Here is a 27,779-nt window from a genome sequence, read left to right as displayed (position 1 = left end):
GGAGAAGAGAGAAAAATGTATAAATATAGAAAGCGGGCTGGGAAAACCCAGCAGCTTGTTCACAAGCCTGACGTAATCCTCAAACACTTAAATATTTAATTGAAGAGTCATGAAATTAAAAGGCTCAAGGAGAAAAGGATGAAAAATAGCAGAGAGACAGATAGAGGTTCATAGATAAACCAGTGAAATACAAAACAGCAGCTCACCTTGCTTTTTAATTATAAATATGTTGATAAGGGGTTATTATCTTTAAAAGAAGAGGCTCTTGACTAACACTATCAGAGAGAGGAAGAGAAGAGTGTTTGCTGACTGAGAGTGTCCTCTACACAACTTTGAGTGTCTGTGCTTTTTAATTTGGACCAGATTTCAGAAAGTGCACACATCAGGGTTTTAAGCCCAGATTGATACGGCACTGATCTCCAGAAGAGAAGAAGAGGAAAACCCTCCAGAGAAGAGCTTGGATCCATTTTTGCCTCAGGCTTTCACTGGACCTGGACTACTCCCTGCTAGTCTGTCCCAACAAAGCAGAACAGTGACCCCCTGTGGATTCAACCACACAATACAAATGCAACATGACGTCACTCTGAAGCAAGAGCTGCCATCCTTTGTAAACAACTGTCCTACAAACACTTAGTCAAATATAATGCAGATGCTAAAGAAAATAAAAGCATTGTTGATGGGACACAGGATTCAATGAAGCTCGCTTTCACTTTGGGACTTTGTGTGTGAAAGATCAAATGCTCCAGGGTTTGTGCTTAATTATTAGGACTCAGTGTGCATTGAGTTCTACCCCCAGTCTCTCCACACACATTCACACTTGTATTACACACTTCAGAGAGTGTATGACATGATGTGCCCTGGGTGCAAAGGGTCCATGTTGAACGTGATATCCCACAGGGAAGTGATAAGCAGAGTCAGACCTCAGTGCTCCCCATCAGACATATACAGAGTCTTATTACACAGAGACTCCATCCCACTAAAACAATATGACTGTCCCTTATGGTTGAAGCTACATAACTAGACTAGATAGGCGGAAAAGGCTACTATTCCTTTAAACTACTACAGCACAAGGAGACATACATTACAGTCTGTGGCATGCAGATCTAGAGTCAGACTCTCTGCACATAAGGTGGTGATGGAGTGGTACAGGGTCACTAATGACTCTGTCAATCAGTGCCATGGCTCGTGTGTCACAGCTCACTTCTTCACATTCTGCCAGGACTGTCAGTCTGCCCGGCCTAACTCAGCCAGAGAGATCCAGCACCCCCACACCTGCACTGCTACCATACAGCACTTCTCATCTAGGTGAGAGATTATTACAAGAAGGATTATGTCAATTTACTCTGCTGCATACTGAGGCAGATCCAGCATCCGTCCTGAGGACTAAGAAATACTGAAAAGCCATGTGATGGCTGCCTTTTCAATCAACCTATACCTAATAAATGAAGAATAAAAAAGATTAAACATGTGAATTGCCTCCGCAAGGCTTCAATAAATCCTTAATCGCCTGACCTAGGCTTTTTGCATTGTCCGTGGTATTACAGTAACAGGATTGGAAAAGCATTGGCTCCAGTTACACCCATCCTCAAGTGATGAAGAGACTGGTGGGGGTTAGCATTAATTTCCAAAGCCTTATGTTGTATTTGCATAATTACCATAAATCATCACAGGGATGTTCTGGTCCACAGTAGATGGGAAGTGCGAAAGGCTACTGGGAAATGGCATTCTTTGGATGGGTAACAGCATGCAGCAGACTTGATAGCAGGAAATGTAATGATTATGAATCATCTATGGTCTGGAAATGATGGAAATTGTGGTGTATGCTTTTTTGATGTCACAATGGGACTTTGACTTTGTAAACACCTTTAGTAATAATGATTTGTGCACCTCACAAGGATGTTTACTCTGCTTAAGAACATTTCATTTACTTTTTCCCCGTTGGATGATTTTTTTACTCTTTTTCTGGAAATAGCATTGGTATTATGTAAATACTAAACAATTTTATAAAGGTTCTGTACATTGATATGTTACCCTGAAACAAGGTCACGGACATTAAACGATATGTGACCAGAAACTAACAGGAAGTAGCTTTAAAGCATTCATTTTCTATCCAGTGGTCGGCTAACCGAAGACTGTTGCGCTGCCTTTGCCTGCCTATCGGTGAATGGTGCGCCATGAGGTTAGTGCACAGTAAATACCGGAGGATGAGGGCACAGTGAGCTGGGGGGAGAGAACCCTCATACAATATCAACGTTGCCGCCTAAGTGTAATAACCATTCTACCGAGGTGACACAGTGTGTGACCTGTCATGCTGTCTTCCATCTACAGTAATGAACGGCTGGTTTGTGTGGTGAATGGAAAAGACTTCAAGGATTAAAACTTTGTGAACTCAGTGACGGGGAATACATCTGCACTGTGCACTGGATTAAATGGGGAAAACGAATGTGAGTGGTTCAGTGCTTTTACAGAGTGTACAGTCTGTGCAGCATGCTGGCTCAGTAATCTGCTGCACTTCTAACTCTCTATGTAATGATGAATTTGAATCAGCTACAGAAAAGTCAATGGGTTATTTCAGGCCAACTCCAAGCAGACTCAAAGGCTCAATGTCTCTACAACTGCTTTACATACCTGTATGTATACTGCGACTCCACAAAAATGCCCCAAACTTTAGTTGACCTCTTTTATGTCCTCTCCCAGCTAACGCTGAAGCAGCGTGACCTGATAATGCCAATTGAACAGTAGGTGGGCGAGCAATGGATGAAGAGGCGGAATGAAACAGAGAGCCAGAACAAGAAAGATACAGAAGGGGCCTGAGAAAAAAAGTACAAAGCATTAAATATGAAAGCAAAGGACAAAAATAACTGTGACATGGCAGAACACAGGAGGAGGAGGGGAATACTAACAGAACATTAATGGAGAGGTCAGAGACCGGGAAGCGTGACAGCTGGTGGTCAGTGGTGCTGCTTTGCACCTTAGCAGGCCAGATGGACTAACCTGCCCCTGTGTGCCCTTCACTAGCCAGTACACACACACACAGTACATGTACTGTACACACACTACTACATATACTGTATACTGTATGAGGAAACATATAGACAGTCAGTACCATCTCTTTAAATTTGATGTTAATTTTGTTACTAACAAGAATCCTCTGATGATAGTAGGTTAAACAAAAACATTTTTTCACGATTCCAATATATATGGTACCAATAATAACAATAATGACAAAAAGAAAACATGCTGGCAATACTAGCACCCCCGAGTGCCCGATGACCCCGTGATTCAATAGTTGGTAGATCCACATTAAGAGGCAATAACTTGAAGTGATAATGTCCTGTATGGCTTTTTGCATCGCTGTGAAAGACATTTGGCAAATTGTTCTTTAAAATGTCGCTTCAGTTCATTATGGTTTTTAGGCATTTGCTTATGCACAGCTCTCTTAAGGTCCCACCACAGCATTTCAGTTGGGTTGAGGTCTGGACTTTGACCACCCCATTCCAAAACCTTAATTTCTTTTTCAGCCATTCTGATGTAGATTTACTGGTCTGCTTTGGATCATTGTCCTGGTGCATGACCCAATTTCGACCAAGCTTTAGCTGTTGGACAGATGGCCGTGCATTTCCCTCTAGAATACCCTGGTATAGACAAGAGTTCATGATCAACTCAGTGATTTGAAGGTACCCGAATCCTGTTCTGCTGAAATGCTGGGTTTGGCTTTCACATGGAGCCGGGCATTAAGGCCATACAACTCCACTTTGTTATCATGTGTCCATAGGACATCGTTCCAGAAGTCAAGTGGTTTGTTCAGATGCAGTTTTGCAAACCTCAGTCGTGTGTTCATGTTGTTTTTAGACAATCCTTCCTAACAAACCACACATGTTCAGTCTTCTTCTAATTGTGCTGTCATGAACTTTAACATTTAACATGCACAGCGAGGCCTGTGAGGGTCTGAGATGTAGCTCTCGGGTATTTTTGAATTTTTCTGAGCATTGCACAGTCTGACCTTGAACGTGCTGGGACGTCCACTCCTCGGAAGACTAGCATCTGTCTGCTTTTCACTTGTGAATAATCTTTTTACTGTAGAACAATGAACTCCAAATTGTTTGGAAATGGTTTTATAATCCTTTCTAGAGTGACGCGTTGAAACAGCTGCTTCTCTAAAACCATTGTTTATGTCTTGCCCTCTTGGCATTATGTTAATACACACCCTATGCTCCAGACCAGCAAACTGCCAAAACCTCTGCTTTTAAATAGGTCTGCAGACCTGCTGAGGGTCAATTAATCAAGGGCTGATTATTAGCAGCACCTGGCTGCAACTTACTCTGACTCTATACTCTGAAATCCTACGAAAGCAGTAGGGGGTAGTTAGTATTGCCCACGTGTTGTTTTTTAGGCTTAATTTTTTAAAAATAAATTAATGATAGTATGGCGAACAATTCAAATGTTGTTGTTTGTATGAGGTTGCATTTGCCTAATACTATAACCGCTATGATCAGATGGTTTTTATTTATCATGTTTTTACACACAGACAAACACACAAAACTAACTTTTGAACATGACTATATACTTAAAGCAAGACTGCATAGAAATACACATTCTGTACCTCCATTCTCTTGTTGAACTGACGAGAGTGCCGATGTGTAAATGCTTAAAGATTTTTTACACACAGTAGTTAAGATATGAAGAGGGTTAAATTGCTTTGAGATCACGAGGTTGTTATTTTTTCCAATTTGTCAAACAGTCTATCTGCCAGGACTGGTCCAAGTACTCCTAAGGTGCAAAAGAACTCCACTGCTATCCAGCATCTCCCTCTTGTGTCAAAACTAAGCTACTACGTCTCAAACATAGATCAGCACCAAGGTACTGGACAGCAGCAGAATCCAAATACTGTAGCATGGTAGCAATTAGAGAAGGACTAAGACGGAAAACTGGACATTAGTCTGAAATCTGAGATTAAAAACACGTCAAAGTTTAAACAACTGAACATCAAACACAGTTTGCAGGATTCAATTTTTGCTGTATATTTATTTTTGTCCTTATTTCTCACGTAATTTAATGGCAATACTGTTAGAACAACATTGGGCCATCCCCCAAACAGTATTGATTGATGTCTGGTTATAAAAAGACATTTATCATCTAGACAGTCTGAAATTGGAGCTGTAGTGGTCTGTGTCCATGCGCCTGTGTTTGTGGGTGCTCACTGTGTATGTGTGCATACGGGTGTGTGTACTTGTCGTGGGGGTGGATGTGTGTTGATGTGGTTCAGTATTATGAAACAATAAAAATTTAGACAGTTGATTCATATCTGGGCATAAAGGCACAGAGTTTTGTTAGATTCCTCTTTAATGAAACCTATAATTTCTGCCTTGCTCCGTGGTGTTGCTATGGAGCACAGGGATCGATCATAAAGAGAGATATCCAGAGCTGCTCTATTTTGCAGGATTGCCATGGCAATGAGTGAGCTAAGTTATAGTGTGAAAGAGTAAAAAGTCACATGTAGACTCAGTCATACACTGCAGAGACTATTACACTCACAGTTAAAAACAAACCAAGATGAAAAAAAAGACCTTGTTTAATGTGGGCTATTCACAAAGAAGCATGGTCTAACACACATACACACACACACATACTGCAGTGTAACGCAATGTTTTGTCAAAGACTGATGTTATAGGCACAAAGGTTGCAAATTCAATCACTTTAGAGATGGACACTGTGTCTCAGGATCATATGACCCCATCCCCCGTGTGGTGCGTTTTAAAAATGTATCGCTGGGTCAACACCAAGCGAAACTGTTAGAAATTCAAACAGGGTGGACGTGTCACGTGGAACAAGGAAGCGTAAGTTTACACAAAGAACAATCAAATAAAAGGGACAGCAGAGGAAAGCATGTGAAGTGACACAGAGGTAAGATAATAAAACAGATTACACGTGCAATCGGGAAAAACAATTTCTTTCACAGCCATGAAATCATATGAGAGGAGACGCTGAGTCTCGGTTTCCCACAGGGGAGAGTGGCTCTACAGTATCAGCACATTCAACCGGTGAAGCAACATCTGTTTTTCATCTTCCTTCTCTCTCCACCTCTATTTCCCTTGACCTTAGGGTATTAAGGCACACACAAACACACACACGCCTGCCTTCTCTCCGAGATGATCATCTGCCCTCGTCAGCAGGTCTGAGCCACTGAGCTAAGCATTTCCTGGGCATCCCAGCGGATTTCAAACACAACCAGTGTTTACTTTGGGTCTGCGTGTAACCTGATGGAAATCTTGATGACTTTATCCACAAGCATCTTGGCCTGAACACTGACTGTGCACTGCATTACATTAGTGCATCACAGCTAAGAAGAGAGCATGAATTAGATCCTCTCACCAATGTCTTTACTCCTGACCGGCGTGACCTCCCCCCATTTTTTTTAGCCAAAAGAATGTAAATCAAATAGCCGTCTTAAGCATAAAAGCTTACCTCTGTGGCGATTGAGTGGACAATCACCACCTAAGTGTGCTCATACACACAACTCTCCCGGCCGTGTCTGAGATTTAACCTGCCTGTTGACTTCGGGCTCGGAGATTAGCAGAGAAGAGTACACACACTTGTTATTCAGCCAGAAGGCAGCGGACGACTTTAGTATAGAATTATAATGACCAGAACAGACCCAGTAAAGAAAATCCTGGGGATTTACTGTGGTCTGGTTAAATGAAGGGAAGATGTGCTGAATGAGAATGGCTGCTCTGCTGATTTCAATTTGCACTGTGGCTGTAAGAGAGAGAGTGTGTGTAAGTCAGATTAAGCCCATGTATATTTACTCTGTGCTCTCAGTGAAGTGGCTGGTTGTGTGCATACTGAAGACATCAGCTGAGAGATGCTGTCTCCTCCTGGATAGAAATAGGAATATACGCATTGTCCCCTGTTCTGAAAGATCCTGATGCATATAATGACAGAGTAAGCACAAATTTTTAAAAAAATCACTGCAAATGCACCAAAAGACACACACAGACACAGAATCCTGAAACACAAGTCAGTCACCGTGTTATCGGAAATCTTTGACAAACGGAGAACATGTTAGACCAATAGACGTGACTTACAGGGGTGCTGCCATCTGATAGGGTCGTCATGCTGATTGACATGCTCATCTTGTCAGAGGAGGAGAGGGAAGGTGGGGAGGGGCTCCTCTTCTCCACTTCCTGTCTCTGGTGGAAGTCTTGCCAGGCTTGTTGAATACTGTATGTATTCCAGAAGACATAACATATAAATGCAGAGACAGGGCTTGTAAATGTAATGGATTTATGATTAACTCTAAAGTCTCAATTTGGGAAATTAATTTTCTTTACAGTTAGTTCATGCACTAATCCACCCATCCCAATACTAACTCATTCATACTATAATAATCTTCATCTTTTAGAGCTGGAGTTTCCAATGGTGACCCCTTCTGGCAAACATGTCTTTCTAATATAAATCTCTTTTAAAATGTGGACAACCAGAATGGGAGTAAAATAATAAAAATGTAATCACATTTCACGCAAAATCTGTAGTTTTTTTAATCTTTTCCTCTATTTCTTACAGCATTTTGGTACTGCAGGTCAGAAATGAAGCTTTCAGAGAGGTATTTTCTATTTTATTAGACATACAGTGTCGTATGGATACTAAATAATAACACACAGCGGTTCTTTTTAGTTGCAGATAAGCGAGAGACTCACATCAACACCTTGGTCTCAATGGGTGGCATGTTGATATTGATGTTGTTGTCTAGGTCTGTGGTCAGGTTATTACTGGGAAAGGAGAGAAGGGGACACACACACACACACACACAAACATACAGATTCAATCTTGAGGCAATTATATACATTGCACATTTGGTCTTGTCTGCAGGGAAATGGGCAGGCTGCTCATTGTGTTTCTGCACTATGGTTGCATGTGTGTACACCCACCTCTTAAGCTGGAAACCACCATCGTTAACATGCTCGAAGCCACTCTGGAAGTTCTTTAGCTGCTTCTGTGTAAATGAGAGAGACAGAAGAGGGGACAAATAGAGAGACAAAGAGACATAAATTAAAAAGAAAAACCAGCTGACATCTCAGAAATGGGGCTTTGGTGCAGACACTAGGCGAAGCTTCTGCAGCAAAAGGAGATCCCTTCATTGTATGTGTGTGTGCGAGTGTGTGTGTGTGTGTGGGCGCGCAAGCGTGAGTGAAAGCTTGGCAGATGTGTGATCGTTGTGCTGAGCTCAGGGAACCCTGCAGCAAGTGGTTTGGCAGCGTTTTGACTCTGTTAGATGTTTTCTTCAGAAGTTAGTGAAGTAAGCGTAGGAAGAACTCGGCCAAACTGCTGTCTCAGCACCTTCCAAGCATTTGGCCCCAGAAGCACAGAGAGTGTCAGAGAGGAAAGTCAAACAGAGACAGACAGGTAAGGCAGAGAAGTCAGAGCAGGACATAATTCACGAACGGTGGCACAGGTGTTGCACAGATGTAGCAGACACACTGGAGATTAGAGCAGTAAACTTTACACTTCGACTGAAATGACTCAAGGCCCTGTTCTCTGCTCCCGGCCTGCTGCTGCTGCTGCTGCTCCACTTGTCTCCATCCTAGTGCTTTAATAGTGCTGTGTAATGAGGACAGGCCTGCCTCTATGTAATTGAGCAGACTAATTCAATTACAAGGGAGCAACAAAGTTTAAGTGGAGCAGTTCTTCCTGACGAGCCAAGAGGGTCACATCAGGGCACGGAGCAGCTCTTGCCCCAGCTATGTCGGCTACATCCTGTTGTTCTCCTGTGTGTGTGTGTGTGTGTGTGTGTGTGTGTGTGTGTGTGTTTGCAATTAAACCTGCAAACCTCCCCACTTTTATGTGTTTGATTGCTCCATTGCTGCCTAATGAAGTGTGCATAAAAGACGATATGGCTTCTATTAGATGATACATTATAAAGAAACTTGGAAATTTTTTTTTTTTATTTACTACTATACTAGATGAAAAGAAAAAAGAAACACTGCAGTAGTTACTGCATGCTTATAAAGCTAATTTGCCTTCCTCTTGATAACCAGTAAATTAAAGGTCTTAGGATGAGTCTCATTTTGAAGTATACAGTAATTAAAGACATTTCACTGAAACAGTGTCTTACTGCATTTTTGAAACACATCAGCACACACCGTGTCATATGTTTAAATAAAAAGGTTTATCTTGTTTAGCCGTTTGGCGATTGTCACTCTAGCATTCAGTGTTGTTTTTCTCATTACTCTGCCTCCCAGAAGGAACAAGCAGCTCATTAGATAGAATCAAGGACTTTGACTACTGATTAATGATTCCTTCAAGGAGCTGTTTTTCAGCCCCTTCTGACTGTTTGTCATTCCCTCTCAATTTCTCTCTGATGAAAAGAAGATCTGTGCAAACATAACTACTGCTCGACTGTGGATTCTGTACAGCCCAAGCACCAATGAACTTTCATCTTCTTTGAAAGTCGGTGTCACCTCAGCCTTTCCAAATCCCTAATACAATCCTGGACAGAGCTGTTTTTCTCCTACACAGTCTATCACTCCCACACATACACAACTGCTCAGACACTTTTTAAAGAGAAAAGTACCATTTCAGAATTTTGAGACAGGCAGGAGGAAGGTAGAGAGGATAAAAAGGAACTGAAAGGGTAAGAAAAATAGAGCAAAAAAGGAAGAACTTAAAAGACACCAAAATAACTTAAAGTCGGTGAGATACAGGAGAGAGATTTGGATGGTGAAAGAGACAGCACCAACAGCATGGAGCAAGTGGCAATGATGGAGATATAGACCAAGTACGAACAAGGAGAGGAGATGTGAGTGTGTGTGTGTGTGTGTGTGTGTGTGTGTGGGTGTGGGTGTTTGTTTGTGTGGGTGTTGTGAGGTTCTGGGTAATGGAGTTGCTGGGAGACTGAATGAGCCGATCATTTCAATTTCCCCTCAGAGTTACTGATGGCCCTGTCACAGGCCCGGTCAGACAAACTATTAGCTCACCTCAGAAACACAAGCACACACACAGACACACCTTTAAACAAAAAAGCTGCACACACACAAGAAAAACATACGGTAATGTATGGATTTGCACATGGACAAACGTGTATCTATTAAGCACAAATACTGGCTTCACTCACAGACATTAGCACAAGCTTAAAGTGTCAGTTAGGTTTGATTCAGTGTTAGAACTAATTCCAATTTATCAGTGGTACATTTAACAAGTTAGCTTAAATGGCAAAGGTAATGAACTGCATGACTGCATCCAACGACACATAGTAATTACACAGGATTCCAGACTAAATATGAGAGCATCCTGATAATAGGAAGACCCCCTACATCCCCATTCTGAAATACCATTTTTATGGAAAATTCCTATTTGAAGGTAAGAAATTTGAATAAAATATTGTAGGCATATACACTAAATTCATTATTTTAAATACAACCCCAATTCAAAAAAGTTGGTGTGAAACATGAATAAAAACAGAATGCAATGATATACAAATCTCATCAACCCATATTTTATTCACAATAGAATATAAACAACAAATAATATGTTGAAACTGACACATTCTACCATTTCCTCGAAAATATTAGCTCATTTTGAATTTGATGGCAGCAACAATTGTGTGGCATCTCCTATTGTCTGTAATTGTCTGTAAAGTGAGGAGACCAGTTGCTGTAGTTTTAAGAGAGGAATGTTGTCCCATTCTTGTCTGATGCAGGATTCTAGCTGCTCAACAGTCCTGAGGCTTTGTTGCCAGATTGTGGACTGCAAATCCATGCTGTTGTGATGGATGCTGTATGTGGTTTAGTATTGTCTTGCTGAAATATGTAAGGCCTTCACTCAAAGAGACGTTGTCTGGATGGGAGCACATGTTGCTCTAAAACCTCTATGTACTTTTCAGCACTGATGGTGCTAAAAAGTACTGATGTTTCCAGATGTGCAAGCTGCCCACTCCATAGACACTGATGCACCCCCATACCATCAGAGATGCAGGCTTATGAACTGCTGATAACAAGCTGGATGGTCCCCTCTCCCCTTCAGTCTGCAGGACTATGATATTATATAGTGTAGATGGTTGGCTCTTCAAAGTGTTCGCAATTTGTGATTGAGGAACTTTTTTCTGAAATTGTTTCAAAAATCTTGATGCAGTTTGTCACAGATTGTTGAACCTCTGCCCATCTTTACATTCCAGAGGCTCTGCCTCCCTGAAATGCTTCTTTTATACCCAGTCATGTTACTGACCTGTTTGCCAATTAACCTAATTAGTTATCAAATGCTCCCCCATCAGCTTTTTTATTTGGAGCAATTACTTTTCCAGCCTTTTGTTGCCCCTGTTGAAACTTTTAGATGTGTTGCTGCCATCACATTCAAAATGAACTAATATTTTCCATGAAATGGTAAAATGTCTCAGTTTCAACATCTGATATGTTGTTTATGTTCTATTGTGAATAAAAAATGTGGGTTGATGAGATTTTCAAATGATTGCATTCTGTTTTTATTTTCGTTTTACACATCGTCCCAGCATTTTTTTGAATTGGGGTTGTAAGTTAGCCCACATTTCACATGACATAAGGGCCTTCCTATCCACTTTCAAAATAAAGTTTGCTAAATGGTGAAGAACAGAACAGGACTGAAGAAGACAAGTCATGAAAAAATATGATACTTGCAACTGTGACAAAATGGCTTAAAATATATGTGTAGGAGTGTAAAGTGCTGCAAAGTTGCCTAATTTAGCAACAGGAAGCCTCAGAGTCCACAGTATATTGTCCATTTTTGTTGTCTCTTTTATGGTGCAAACAGTTCCAGAAAGCCAGTTAAGTCGACTGTAAACTGAGAGTAGTTGTTGTTGTGCTTCAGGCACCATCTACTGTTTTAAATGATAAATGATCTTATAACCATTGCACATTTACCATTCAAGTCATTTGCTCTGGAATATTTACATTACCTATATCTAATTAATTATCCAGTTGGTTAATAAACTTTGCATTCACTTATTTTGAAATGTGTAAAACAACAAAAACAGTAAAACATAGAATGTTTTTCATCAACATAATATTTAATGCACACTAAACATAGACAAATGTGCTTTTATCTGAAATTAAATAAAGTCAATTTTTAAATAATTTATTAAGGAAGATGGAAACTTGACATCATTTTCATTATTTGACTATAGATTTGTTAACACAGTCCTTGACCATTTTTCCTAATGATAAAAAAATAATGGTACCTACATTGAGTTTATAATATATACATTTTGTAATTACTGTTTACCAATTCAAAGATGGTGAAACAATACATTTGGTCCCGGTGAGAATAACAGTCTTTTCTTATTCTGTATCCTTCTATCCCTGCCTCAGTGGAAAACCCCGTCCCATCTGTAGCAGGAATGCCAAAAAAGTACAGGAACATAAACCAGAGGTTTACATAATTTAGTGGCAGAGTCGACAGAAAATCTATAGTCATTTTGGGCTTTGGCAGTGCCAAGCAGGCTTGTATTGATTGGTGTGTGTGTGTGTGTGTGTATGTGTGTGATCGTGTACGTGCGTGCAAATAAGTGTGTTGGTGGATTTATGGCAGAGTCAGGCAGAGCAGGAGAGAAGGAGGCAGGCAGGAAGAGGGAGATGTTCTGATGGAGAAGGGACCTTGAACCCACAGTACACCATACAACAACAGAGGAAATGGAGCTCCTGACACAAATACAGACCACAAGCCCTTTTTCATCATCCACCCCTCCATCATTCCCTTTCAATCCACAGCCTTTTCCTCTTTCATCAATTTTTCCTCTATAACGCTACGTTCAAAGTAAATAAGTAAATAACTGAAAATTAAATATGACAGGCCGGCAGAAAGAGGAAAAAGCATACGGCAGATGAACAATGTACTGCTTTTCCTCTGGACAGGGATGAGGAAAAGTGGACTGACAATGGTAAGAAAGTTAGAAAGCCTGTCAGAAACCGTGGTAATGAATATATATTTGCACAATTGCCCATCATGACCTTTTAAATTCTCCCCAGAAAACTTGTGTTCATTGTGTAATAATGGTAATATGTTATATGTCCATACACAATGTGACAGAAAATAATTTATCCTTTTTTTATTGGTGGCCAACCATACTGTCCTTAACAAAAGGCTTGACAGGTTTGTTGAGGTGTCAAGAAGGATGTGTGAGTTAAGCCCACTTTAGGAATATTTACAACTGGCAAGGTCTTCATGAAGGCCAAAACCATCCTGTGCTGACCAATCTAAGCAGTTCTTGCCTTTAGGGCACAACAATAAATCACACGAGGACAAAACCAATTTTGGTTGCTGTGTTACTTTTCATTTGCCGAAGATTGACTGGCTCATACTCATTAACAGTCGCCCTCCCTGCCATTTGTTTGCACTTCATGCTGCCACACTTCTGATATATCTGATTTTTATACTGCCAATTGCTTTTTATTTTAGCGTTACTGTCTTTGCTGCCAAGTTGTTTTTATCGTTTTTATTGTCTCACCGTTGTCTGTGGTGTCCCTGCTGTCTTGTCATCTTGTTAATGTACTGTTTTAAAACCTAACTGCACATCACATTTTCTATAATAGGACAATAAACAATGAGTTTACCGAACACAAGTTGAAAGATGAAAACAGCGTCAGAAGGGAAAAGACTTTATGTTGACCGTGAAATTAGCAGCTTGACCCATCATCAGCCCAATAACCGAACAAACAAAGGGACTTTCACCTCTGTTGCGTTTTTGGACTGTTGTAGAACATGGGGTGACGATTCATTAAAGTGGTCGCTTAATATACACTGAATAAAACAGATATTATTATATTTGGATCAGGTGACTGAGGAGGCTATTCAGATGGTAAACATTGATTTAATTTACTTCTATGCCATTGGACTTAACATATTATTCATGCAACGTGGCAGTTTTTTATTACAGGATAATTAACTCAGGGGACTTGTTGTGACGGAAGGTTAAGAGTTCATACGACGAGAAACAAGCTGGAGTACAGTGTGGAGATAACATAGTAGACAGAGTCAGGAGGGACGAGGGAGGTTAGATACCTCAGCTGTAGGGGACAAAGGGCAAAGGAAAGATAAAGAGGCAGCACTTTGCAGAGAGACAGAAAAGGATTCGGGCGAGAGTCGGCGAGGGAGTTAAAGAAGAGTCTGTAAAAAGTGGGTTCTTTGTTGGAGGCAAGAAGAAGGGATGTGGAGGTGAAAGAACAAGCCTGTGGGCTTTGAAGAAATTAAACTGGACCAACGCCAGCCAACCAGGGAAACGGAAAAAGAGAGAAATGGCCTGCCTGGGAAATGGCCTTCATCTCTCCTGTACATGGGGTGTAAATCTGTCCTCTGCACCTCTAACTGATCCACACACATACTAACACTCACACACGTGATTTAAATAGCTCTCCGGCTCCTCTAAATGCCCCCTTAACTCAGTCCGGGAGAAGGGAGTGACAGACAAAGAGAGGAGACAAACACACACACGTACACGTCTAAAAAAAAAAGCCTGTAATAACACAAAGTCATAATCTATTTGTTTCATTGCTGCAGTAGAATTTCACCTCCCTTGTTCTACTACTTCTTTGTGTCGACTTCTTTCCTCTTGTCACTCCGTGTTTTGTCTTATATTTTTCCCACTGTCTGGCAGTATAAGTTGGTTTTCCTCTTCAATACTTGATGAGCTTTCGGATGTGAAGTGCTGGCATAACAGTTTCCTGGTCGTCACTCGATCATCTTCCAGCACTGTAGAACGTTAGACAGCTGTGTTTGTTTTCCTGATGAACTCAATTAAGTGTGGTACACAGTCTCCGGAAAACTGCACACACAGACAGACGTTCATATGGAAGACATCCACACGCGCACACACACAAACACACATTTGCTTTTATGTGTGTGCGTTCATAATATTATTATTTTATCATATATTAGCACTGGCTCTTGCAACATCCAAAGCTGGAGTTAGGCAGTTAGGTGGGTTCAGTGTTCAGTGTCTATCCCAAGGGCACATGGAGACATGGCCAAGGGGAGACAGGCTGCAAACTGCTGACCCTGCATTCGACGGGTGTCCCCTCTGTCCACTGACGCCCACATTAAACAACATTATCATATTAATAATTAAACATTTTTTTCCTTGATATGAAGTTTAGCTGTTAGATAAGTTTAGTACAGTTAAAACATACAGTTAAACACAGTAAATGCAGTGCAGGTGGTTCAAACAAGGGAATTACAATACTTTAGATACATTTTATGACTGCAAAATACAACAGCTATCTTCAAACAAGCATAGACAATTTACCAAAAAAACCCATCAATTTCTTCTCTTTCCCTTTGTGAATCCTTTCTAGCAAACCACCTGGTACTCATAACCTAATAATGGCATAACCTTGAGGCTAGGACTTATTCCAGTCACCCTTTGGCCAAAAAGCTGTCATAACCTGGTCCTTCGCTGATGGTACCCTAACTGCTTCAAACACCATCGTACCATCTGCCGTGCTACTTAGACCTTCTCTCTCTCTCACACACACATTCACGCACATGCACTAATCAGAGGACTTGGAGGCAGCCTCTATCAGTCAAGCCTCCCTTGGGTCCTTTGGCCCAGCCAGCCGGCGCCATCTCTGCCATCACACTCACATTCTCATCGCTCTCCTCGACCACAGGGACGCCGAACCTGTCAGTAGACCGTGTGTTGTGTGTGTGTGAACATGATAGCAAAAACTGAAGACAGGTGCTGTTATCTGTAGCCATTCCCGTCCAGACCCTGTGTCCTCTGGCACCTGCGTATGTGTGTATCTGCTAGTGTCCATTTGGGATTTGGTGTCCAGACACTGTTGTCCCTGAGTGACCCTGCAATCAGAACGGACCTCTCTTTCTATTGCACTCTCTTATACACACAGACACACACAGCGTCCTCCTTTCTGCTCTGGAGGTTCGGCTTAAGACTGATGGTGTCAGAGAGAAAGCTGCATACTGGATAGAGGCACCTAAAAACAAGCAAATTCTAAACCACGGGGAGAAGCCACAACACCGCATCACTGCCAGAAACAAAGATATTACATAAGATATTACACAGGCCGGACGCGGGAGATGAGGACAGTAGACACATCACACATAGTGCAGACACAAACACACACATGCACACGTTTCACTGGGTCTCTGGGTGTCTCGGCAAGAGGACGAGCATCTGTGTGGTGTCATGGTGAACCACCATTCTGTGCACACATTACCTGTGCACGTTTGTGTGTGTGTGTCTTCATTTACTCCATAAAGTGAAAATATTGAGTGAAAATTATTAAGTGAAAACAAAAAGCTTCCAGTCTTACTTTCAGGTTATATCAAATTATGAACTCTTTCTTATATATTAAGGGAAAATTGTAGCACTTAAATAACTAAATTATTAGAAACATGTAATTTGTGTTGCTTATGAAAAGACAACTACAGATCAGAGGACCCTCAGCACAAGAAAGCTGTGCAGCCAACAAATCACTGTTCAAACATGAAATCATTATGCATATTCCTTTAACGTAATTAAACTTGATTTATATATTGAAGCTCTATTTTTTTCACACGCTAAATAAGTAATATAACGGGGGACACCACGCTTAAACACTACCAGATACATGAGATCAGGAGAGAAACACAACAGGTGAATCTTTTGAGTTTCACTTTGCATGTGCACCCCGAGGAAACATACACTAGCATTTCCCCTCCGTCCTTTCGCCTGCAGCATCTTCCCTGTGTAGTTAGCAGTCCCTGATCCCCCGGTGGACTATAATCTGAGCTGTAAAGGCTGCCGTTAACATGCCAGAACAAACACACAGTAAAGCAGCTTCTTTTACAACGCCACTCAATACTACCTGTCCTACCCGGCAGCTGAGCAGAACATCACTGTACGTAACGACTGCACTGCTGGGTGGAGAGCAATATATATGCAAAGAGCTGAAGTAAATGTATGCAACTATAAAGTCTCTTTTATTGGGTATTATGCACAAACAGAGGGATCGGCATTGTTGCTTAATAAGACTGTAAAGGCAGTTGTAGAAAGAGTAGTAAAAGAGATGCAGACTAAGGAACACAAGCTCCCTGAGGGCTTTTCAGTTACGGTAATGGGATTCTATTTGAAACTTTATTTTGCATCGGATCAGGTTTAAGACTTCTAAACTGTATTAACCTTTATATGTGCCTTTACCAAAGCTCTCAGTGGAAGGACTGGGACCAAGACTCTTTGCAAGTTTAAACGGCCCCTACAAACCAAAAGACATTGGAAAGGTGCTGTTTAATAGTGTAATAAAGCAAAGTTAGATAATTAGGCAAATCATTATGACACAGGCCCAGTTTATTTATTTTTTTTTTTACTTCTCAAAGACCACTTATTATCAGTCCACCATTATCTCAGTCATTTGTCCTGATCAGGGGCACGGGGGGGCTGTACCCTATCCCAGTTGTCATTAGGTGAGAGGTGTGGTGCATCCTTGACAGGTCTTCAGTCTATTCCAAGGCCATAGATATAACGTGCACAGAAAGACAAGCAACGGGCAATTTAGAGTCACCCATTAACCCCACAGGTCTTTGGACTGTGGGAGGACACCAGAGTACCTTGAGGAAACCCACAAAACCACAGGGGGAACATGCAAACGCATAAAAAGTTGCCCGGGTCTACTAACTGGGAGGCACTGCAGCACTGTGCTGGCTTCCATTAATAATATTAATTTAATTTTAATAATATAAATTGTTGGAGTGACTATTATTAATGGTTCTCTATACATGACTCTGACATGACGTTGTTGCCAAAGACAGCATGAAACTGAACACATATCACCAGCTACACAGACCCGGTAACTTGTTTTCCTGCAGTCTTTGTGACAACACTATACTACACACACACAAACAATTATAGCCAGGGTTGAGCTGTGAGTTAGAGCTTAGACTGTCCATTAGCAGTGGTCCAGTGCTGTTTCAGGCTTAATGAAGTAGAAAGCCAGAAGAACGAGGTAGCGAGCAGACCTGATTAATGAGAGGGGGAGAGAAGGACGCAGACAGAGAAAGGAATAGCAATGAAGAGAAAAGGAGGGAATGGGGTCGAAAAGAGCGAGAGACAAGGAATGTATAATTAGAGGTGATGAAGTAAGTAGGGGACTAGAGAGGAGGAGGACTGTGCTTCATTTTGAATTGATCCATGTAAAGCTGCTATGTGAAAAGCACTTACATCCTCTTAATTCCTTCAACCACTCTACTAAACGGTCTCCTCTCTAAGCTATCGCTCTATCTCCTTAGGAAGTCTTCCAAAGAATCTTTGTGTCTATGACTGAAGCTCATTGCCCCAGAACGCCTGGCTTACCTCTCATCAGCTCTGCAGGAAATGAGTAAAGTCATGGTCCAGTTAACTACTGGTCACCCTCTGCCCTGTGCGCCATGGGTGGAACCACCCACCTGTGCTGGACCATGTGCCCAGCCACACACATACACATACACACACAAACACACACCCCTCAATGAAAACTTGTCACCTGTGCAGGGCCATGCAGTGAGTGTAAAGCATTAGCTGTGGTGGGCTCTAGGTAAGGCTTGGCTATGCTCTAAAAAGCAGCAGCAGGAATGGCTCGGCAGGCTGGCGAAGCAGTGGTGGTGGCGTGGGTGTTCATTAAAACACCCAGCACCATTCATAGAGAGAAACAAGGCCATAAAAGCAATTAATCTGACCATAAACAAGCCATTCCATCTGTCCAACACACCCACAAATACAGGGGCATGACAGTGAGAGGAAGAGGAGGGGAGGAGGGGAAGTGAGCCTCTTGTTCTTCCAGACTCTCCGTCTAGTTATCTCCCTCTGTCTGATTGTCTTTCTCTGAACTGTTTAGATAAAATTAAAGATCTTAAGGTTTTCTAATCTAAAAAAGTGTTGCTATCTAAATCCTGAGTGCTTGTTGTAGCGATAGATCCAGAAAGAAAGTCTTACATCACACCCGCTCCAGATTAGCAGGCTGAGCAACAGCAGCGTGGCCCAGATGCTTTTTGCAGAGCTGTCAGTGATGTCATCTCACAGGTTTGAGCACTGCACCATTTGTCTGTCTTCACTGCATTCACATCCTTATTGAATGCACGAGTTCCAGATGTTTAATGCCTTAACACAAACACCAGTGTTTTTGAATCATTTGGACGTCTCCCAACATATTTTCCCTACACAGGTGACTATTACAGCACAGCAACAGCATCTAAAACAAATATCAATGAATTTCTCTTCCTTACTTCACTCTTTTCTACAATAACAATACAAAAATAGATACAATAGAAGATAATAATAATAATAAAAAAAACTGTGTTCACTCATGTGCAAAGTCTTAGTGTGTGGATTTATTGCCAGGGGCTGTACAAATAATGAGAGATGATGAGTTGCGTGCCTCCACCCTATTGAGTAATAATGAGAGTGCTGTGATTGCCTGAGCTAAGAATAGTAGGCTGCTACTGTAGTAGCTTTAATTGTGGGGTTGTGTCTCTGCTATTCGACCCTGCAGCTACACTGTAACTAGATTCACTACGGGAGAAGCTGTAACAATTCTGGAAAAATGCCCACACAAATTCATAAATGAGAGCTCCAGCACTTGGGCATACAGGTAGCAAAGGACAGATGGAAACTAAGATGCACAAAGACACAGAAGGACAGATGAATTTAAAACAAGGCAGCTATAAATATAGTTGGACTATTACCTCCACCAAAGGTCAGTGTTTAGAGGGAAAGCCAAAACTCCCAAATCTCTACTTTCCTAACACCCAATTATCTTCCATATCCTGCCTGAGCGTCTCTCGTTTTTGTTCTGTTTCTGTCCTTCTTCCCATTATTCCAGTCTGTTTTTTAACCCCGTCTTTCCATTCCAACATGTCTCATACGTTATTTTGCCCTCCAGGGTCTTGTATGAAAATAGGAGCACACTACACATCGCCCATAAGTAAATACAGTATTGTGCTGTAATTTCTATCGTGCAAAATAAGTGTTCGAAAACATACAGTGTCCTTCCTCCTCTGCCTGTTCCCTGACTCTATGTAAGAAATGGTAATGTTAAACACAAACACATATTCCCTTCCCGGTATGTGTCCCCTAATTTTATGTTTTCCTCTCTCCTCGTCTCTTCTTCTAGGCTGTCAACTTGAGCCAATCTTGTGGGAAATTAAACTATCTGAATATTCTTGTGGAGCTCAGTGAGAGTTGTGTGCTCCCCGAGCACCATTTCACCTGCCACCTTTACGGCTCCAAGCTGAGCTATTGCAGGGCTCGTCTTTGCTCTCCGGATCACAGAGGGAGAATGAAGTTGAAATTAGTTCCGGGGGGATATATATGTGTGTGTGTAAAAGTGCACAGACACACTCACATCGGAGTACACAAGCAAATGCACAGACAGGTTCAATTAAGTGTCCAATCGTAAAGGACTGAGGTGAAGGATAAGTCATGTTTAGCGCACCTGTCTTTCCCACAGGACCTGTGTTGGAATTAAAGAGTTTGAGGGCTGTGCCACGAGAGCATCAACTGGACACCCTAAACACACAGATGAGACAAGCTGCAGTCTATCCTGCTTACATGACGACTCCTAGGAAAAGAAATGCACTAAATAAATCAGAAAATCCTGTACCCTCAAGCAAACACACCACATTAATATAATAATGCATAAACATGAATGCATTGTGTGAATAAAAAGAAAAAAAAACAAACAAACTAATATCCCCCATCCAAAAAGGAGTTTATAAATGTCCCAGTGCAGAGGTACAGTACTGCGTCTTTTCAAGGATGTAGTTTTCAGCAAATTGTACACACCTGAGACTATGAGTGACAGGTACACGAGTAACTGTCAGTGGAACACAGCTAATGAATATTCTTGCTTCATTATTCACACCAACATGAAGTGATGCGCACAGCATTCATCGTGTGCACACACAAACACACAAACACACACACACACACACACACATCCACAGGCTCGCATTTTTCAACGCACTTGAACTGGCACCTTTGGATACACAGGCAAACACAAATGGTAGAGAAACAGACATGGAGACAGTCTGACTGCCAGACAAATTTCCATTTCTGCTGCTCGCAACTGTGTGTGTAGCTGTCAGCTTCTCACCTGACCGCAGGCAGAAAAACTGCCTACGGACTTGACCTTGACTTTAAGCACACTCAGTTACCTCCATAGGTATTACTGCAGTTGACCTTTCTCAATTGCACTGGTGCCTGTCATTTTCTCATCGCTCTTAGTCAGTCTGTCTCTTCTTGTCTATTTCCATGTCTAAATGTAAGAGGACATATCGCCGTTGGTCTTTAAATCCTTCTAGATTGTGTATTATGTTTTAATGCAGGCATCTGGAGAGTGGTAGAAAAGGTAGTGACTTCCTCCCACCACTGAATAAAACATCCCATTTAGAGCCAACAGCCATGCATCATAAATCACCTTTGCAGCATCACTGGTCCAGCACTCAGAGAGAGGGAGAGGGAGAGATAGAGGCAGGAAGACTTGATGTGAGTGAGAGACAAGGAGAAAGAGATCCAGGTGATAATAAAGAGGATCGAGTATGTGACGTTTTGCTAAACAGAGATATTACAGTGTGGGAAAAGAGTCTAATCCAAAAGAAGAAGAAAGCTGACATCAACCACATACCGAACTATACTAAACAGGAACACGTCCAACAGAAACAGTAGTTAGATAGAGAGGATAGAAGAGAAAAGTTAACAAGTGAATCATTACTTTGCTAATGTAGACAAATGTTATCCCCTTAACAAAGGGAGGAATTCATATTCAATAGAAAATATGAATTTATAGAATGACTTCCCTGTAATAAACAATTTCTGTGGTCATGTATATTTTATATTAAGCATAAAGTAAGAAATATTCATTATATTTATGTCCTTGAGTTTGTGGCAATTAAAATTTAAATTAAAACATTGTGGAATAAATGTAAATTCGATTAAAATCATTTTTTGTGAATCCAAACTAAAGAAATGTTTAATTTACAAGCATTTTTTTTTACATAGCAGGCAGGTAACATGCGACAGTTTGAGCCAGTGTGAGACATGTTTTGGACTTTGGGCTTTTGGGCTATAAAACCTAAATCCCGGGATCCAAGCGGGGGACTTCTATTTGTAACCACTCCACCACGATTCTGCCCATACGTTCAATCACCGCAGTCAATTCTGTGGTTTGGGTGGAGGCACTTGGGGGCAGAGGTAAGAACAGAAAACTGAATTCTATCAACAACTTATTTATGATAAACATGAAAATCAAACAGCTGTCATGCAGAAAACAGAAGGCAATATTAGTGTTCAGCTGGTCAGTCAGTCACGGACACTTCTAGCTGTGAGGCAGCAGCATGTTTCTTTTTTTTTTTGCAGTGTGTGTTAGGTTTGTAAAAGCACATTTTTCTCTTGACTGTTCTTGGAATGTGTGCGTATCATATTATTTGTGCACATAGTGATGTCTGCGTGAGTCCACACAGGTAAAAGTCAACTTTAATTACTCTGCCCTTTGCAGAATAAGCAGAGATGAAATGAAGGTGAAAGCAGAAAGAGGGAGGAGGGGGAGGAGGCAGCGGTCAGCCTAGGGAAGTGTTTCCTTTTTGCTTGACATTTATTTTATTTTATTTTTTTAGAGAAGAGTTGGGGGGGGGGTATGTTCATCAGACCACCTGCATCAGTGCCTTAGAGTGTGAAAGCACGGGATCAGGGTGTTTTTTGTTTATGTCCAGGAGCTTGAGGGCATAGTATGTTCCACCACTTACAGTTTTCTAGTAGCTTGCCACTTATTCTCAGCTAACTCATGCTTTTAGCCAGTGAGTCAAACTTTTATCAGGCTGTATGGCACATGATATTGATTTATTTTCAGTCTCATTTTAGTTTTAGTAGCTTTTAGTAATTAGTAAAAAAACCCTACAATCTCTGCAAAGCAGCCTGTGATTCAGAAGTAGGCTTCACTCACAATTTAATTCAATTACTGTGCACGGGTTTAGCTCGTATCCACAAAGCTCCCTACATGCTAGTAATACATTTCAATACATACAAGACATGTCTGAATTCTGAACTTTTCTAAAAATGTTCCTTTAAATGCTCACTTTGGGTCAGTACACATCGATAGGCAGTACAGGACTTTAATCTCAGGCACAGCAGAACTGTTACTGGCCTACCAGTTATAATAGGTTTAGGGTTAAGTTTCCATGCCCTGACACTGAAATGTACGTAAATGGTAAATGGTCTGCACTTATATAGTGCTTTTCTACTCATTGGTACTCAAAGTGCTTGTATGTATGTCTTCTTGACATTTGAAAATAAGGTCATGCAAACTTTAGCACCCGACTGTAACATCGTAATTATGTTAAAATGTGACTTCAAATGGGGATCGTGGAATGTTTCAAATTCACTCTGCCATGTCAAAGTCGATCAAACACCATGTGCCATTTCCTAATATAATGTTATGTCTGTCAGTTTCACTCATGTGTGCTTATTATTACTAAGAGCACTTCCATTTGTTATTAAGGTCAACGTGCACTAGCAGACAGAGATAATAGTGATGTGGCAATTCTCCACACATTACATAACTAGGGCAATAGAGCTGTGGACTGATCAGAGGCCTCCTTGACTTTAGTAAGACCACCAGTGTTAATAGTGTACTTATAATACGTTTTGCGGCTGATTGGTGTAGATTTGCTTTAAATACTGCACGTTAGCCGCATTTGTAGATTATCTCACTTTTTTACTTTCTGTATCTGAATTTGTATGAACATCAAATGCTGTATTCTTTTCCACTTGCCAAATGCAAACTGCCTTGATTTTGCTAGGCTCCATGCAGATGAGCGTATGAGAGTCCAGACTGAGGCATTAACACACGTGAAGCTGTTTGGTAACTGCCAAAAAAACTCCCACATCACACCACAAGTCCAAGGTGCTTTAAACAGTCATATTTTAATGAATCTTAAATGCCTCTGGGAAGCTTTTACACTTTCGGAGAAATAAAAACAGTCAGGCAATCCACCGGACAGACACGAAGAGACAAAGTGTAAACTCGCACACACACACACACACACACACAAACACAAAGGTTTTGTTTAAGAACTGAACATGCACCATGGGCACTGAGGGTCAGCCAGCAGTGGCTTTCAGTGAGAAAACATGGAAATACTGGATTGTAGATGGTATTTACTTTAATCAAAGTTACACATTCGCAGACACACACATTTGTGTCTATGTCAGCACACAAACACACGTTGGGAGTAAAAAAAAAAAAAGAAACACATTTTGGGCATGTTGCAGGGGTAATGGACTTCGTAATTGCTTAGCAACAGGAAATGGCACCACCACCTGTCTACCAAGGTACCAACTGAAGGTCAGTGTGTGTGTGTGTAAGAAAGCGCTAATGCAACCACACACTATCACTGTCTTGTTGTTTTTCTCTTTTCCAGTCTTGTTAACTCCCCACTGGGTGTAGACTTCCTGCTGAAAGCGGTCCTGTCAGAAACATCACATTAAAATACATGACATCACAACAGAGCTTAAGCCTGACTAAAAGCCCCTCCAGTGCGACAGTCACACAGATGATTGCGACCTTTGCCTGTGCGTGTGTGTAGGTGTGAAAGTGTGGGTGGTCTTTGTCATTATAAGTGTGTGACTGTGGAAGAAGGAACATGATGTGTGTGTGTGTGTGTGTGTGTGTGTGTGTGTGTGTATTGGGACCTGCTGGGTCACTGTACTGGGTGTCTTTTAAGTGCCTCCGAGGAAGATGGAGTGAGCTTTTGGTCCCAGGAGAGAAGGCGTGACACAATGCTCTGCTTTCAGGCAGCCCTCCTCCTGCATCACCCCTTTCATCGCCTGCCTGCATCCCTCTTTCATTCTCCACCCCACTCCGTCACAAACTGCGCTCCTGCATTACGTCACATAACGCCCACACGGAGTCCCCCCTGTATATATATTAAGACAGACCATTTTCAGAAATGTTGCGACATTAGATAAGAAGGAAATGCAATTATTTTCAAATAAGCTGAAACCTGTTTTTAATGGTAAATAGTACAAAGACAAGCATGTGGAAAACAGGCAGGTTTGGATGTCAGCATATGTTACAAACCTGTACTTATGACTGAGTGCTAATGCGGCCTTCACAGATCTGTGTACATTAATGCAACACCTACGCCATCACAGGTGTTTGCTTAGAACTGTGGGAGGATAAGTCTGTAGCATGGAGGATGCAGGATCCATTATTTCAGAAAATTATTTTTAATTTTGACCTGTCAGACCACAGGGCAGTTTTCCTCCTCACCTCAGTTCAGTTTGAATGAGCTCTGGCTTAGAGAAGGTGGTGGTGTTTCTGGATCTTATTTATGGATGCAGTCAAAAACTGTGTTCGACAGAAACTGGTCTTCAGAGATGCTCCTATGCCCATAGAGAGATTTCCACCAGAGGATTTGTTATTTCATTACAAAACCTTTCCATTTCTATGCCCTTGTCCCAACTTCTTTGAGATCTATTGCTAATATTAGACTCAAAATAAGCACATATTGTTTTTTTATTTTGAAATATGGTCTTTGTTCTATTTATGATCAAAAATAAAGTTTCAAATTATTTCCACAGTATTATATTCTCTTATTTGTTTAAGCCAACTTTTCTGGAATTAAAGTTTGTTTTCTCATGAAAAAGGAGTGGGCCTGCCACTGGGGCTTTATTGCAGAAAGACAAGTATTGGGTTCAAATCAGATGAAGGAATAGATGAGAGTCACAGTGAACAATATATACATTTTCTATTACAGGCTGCTTGCGCATTTCATAAATACACTGTGAGATGACAGGACTCTTCGGGGTTATAACTGCCATCTACTGTTTAGCTAACAGCAGTAGAGACGGACCACATGCTCCCACCTTTAGTCCACCTGCTCCTCCTGTACCGTCAGTGTAGCTGTAATAAGAAAACTGGGTCTGACACTCTGCACTAGCTCAGTGTTGTAAGTATTTGTTGATGCATCCATACAGTACATATACAACACCTACTGTACACAGTGCTGACCATGGATTCATTAATAATTAATTCATATAAAGTATGAAAATATTTTAACAGGCAGTGCAGATGATGTACAGTCTGTCAGAAAACAGGATATAGTTTTTTGTAATGTTGTTTTGTGTGACAAACTCAACGTAGAGATGTTCGAATTAAATCATGAATAACAAAGAATATTTGCATTTGAGAGGCTTGAACCACTGTAATGTAAACCAAAGCATTTCCAAAAAAACAAACAAACCCATGAATGTGTCCATATGTAGACAGACTGTTTTAACCAAGTCAAAACTCAGGCAGATGTCTGATTTCTGATTTCCATAATTAAAGGAACACACAATGTAAGAAACATACGCTCTACATAGACTTATACAGCCACATACTGTAGGTGAGGGGACATGTTGACACATACTGCACAACCGGAGCTGGGCTGATTTTTTATAGAGAACTAAGAAAATGAGCTGTTTTTTCTGCTCCTCTGTACCGTGCATACATATGGATGATCAAATTTCTCTGAGCTCCTCCAATACAAACCCCCCCACTCTTTGTCTACTTCAGTCACTGCCTTTTGTCTTCTCTCCTTATTCCTCATCCCCTTCCTCTCTCACATGCAGTGACACCATTGGGTTCCTCAAGACATTTCGTTTTTCATTGTTTGCCTTTTGGTGAGGTGACACACGACACATTGTCGAGTCTAGCCACCCTGGGGGAATACTAATAGAGCAGACTCTTGAGCCAGTGAGTCAGGGGAACAGAAAGAGACAGAGACAGGGTGAGACAAAGATGGGGAAGTGCAAAGAGATTGTCATCAAAAGAAATAAAAGGAAGAGGAGTGTGAGCAAGGCAGAGAGAACGGAGTATGATGAAAATCTAAATTAAAGAAAGAGGGAGGAAAAAGTATAAGCAGCAGTGGACCATAGAAAGGAAGAAATGAGGAACTGAAAGGGTCAGATAGAAGAAACAGAAACAGAGAGAGAGAAGATTAAAAAAAAAAGAGTCGAGAGTGGGGAGGAGAGGACATGGGCAGGAGGGAGGAGTGGACATGGAAAAGTGTTGTATTTATTCAAACTGAAAGGGCAGAAGAGACAGACAGGAGGAGGAATGGGACAGAGAAAGATGTACAGTAAGAGTTTTGCTGCCCGGATGAATAATTTATTAGTAAAAATGAGGGAATCAGCAGACTAAAGCTTTCCATCTCTACATCCACCCACATATGGTCACATGTATGGACACACTTTACATGCACTTTCGCTTTTGTCTTCTCAAAGCTTTTATCTTTAATGTAAATCTTTTCTTCATTTTTTCAGATTTTCACAATTTCCAGCAGCTCCTCTAACTTATTTTTTAGTTTTATTATGCATCTATGTGCACAATAAGCTTGGGGACCACATGTGGCACTCGAGCAGGTCCTAACCTGACTTTCATTTAAATGCCTCAGTGTCACGGCCCCCCCTCTTGCTTCACACCAGTAGTCCTTTTTCTTTTAGATCAGTAACTATAGCAACACTCAAAAGCAGACCAAGATAGATGAATAGATAGGCGAGATATGCAGAATGAAGGAGAGAAACTAGGTGCACGAGGGGCTAAAACAAAGCTGGAGAACAGGTAAGGTGCAAGACAAAAAGAGAGAGAGGGTAGATAAGGTAAGGTCAATTTTATTTATAACATGCTTTCAACAAGTTGAACAAAAAAAAAAAAAAAACTATGAATACATTCAGCAGTGTCTATGTGTATCAGGGACTTGAGGATTTTAACGATAGCCAGTGCCATATTTTTCATTGACTGGGCCTCTAT

At 41.2% G+C, this 27,779-nt stretch overlaps 1 protein-coding gene across 1 annotated transcript in view; it reads right to left on the bottom strand.

Annotated features, from left to right (window-relative positions):
- Positions 1 to 27,779, bottom strand: part of schip1 (schwannomin interacting protein 1) — a 199,827-nt gene that overhangs the window by 132,302 nt on the left and 39,746 nt on the right. The window contains exons 6-8 of the mRNA XM_067506909.1: positions 7,929 to 7,993; positions 7,698 to 7,769; positions 7,086 to 7,221 (exon numbers count right to left, since the gene is read on the bottom strand). Coding sequence (XP_067363010.1) covers positions 7,086 to 7,221; positions 7,698 to 7,769; positions 7,929 to 7,993 — 273 coding nt within the window. The remainder of the gene's footprint in view (positions 1 to 7,085; positions 7,222 to 7,697; positions 7,770 to 7,928; positions 7,994 to 27,779) is intronic.

The sequence above is a fragment of the Channa argus genome, chromosome 6, assembly GCF_033026475.1.
Source record: "Channa argus isolate prfri chromosome 6, Channa argus male v1.0, whole genome shotgun sequence".
In the NCBI taxonomy this organism is placed as follows: Eukaryota; Metazoa; Chordata; class Actinopteri; order Anabantiformes; family Channidae; genus Channa; species Channa argus.
Note: the sequence above shows the minus strand (reverse complement) of the source record. Positions and strands in the feature narration are given on the sequence as shown.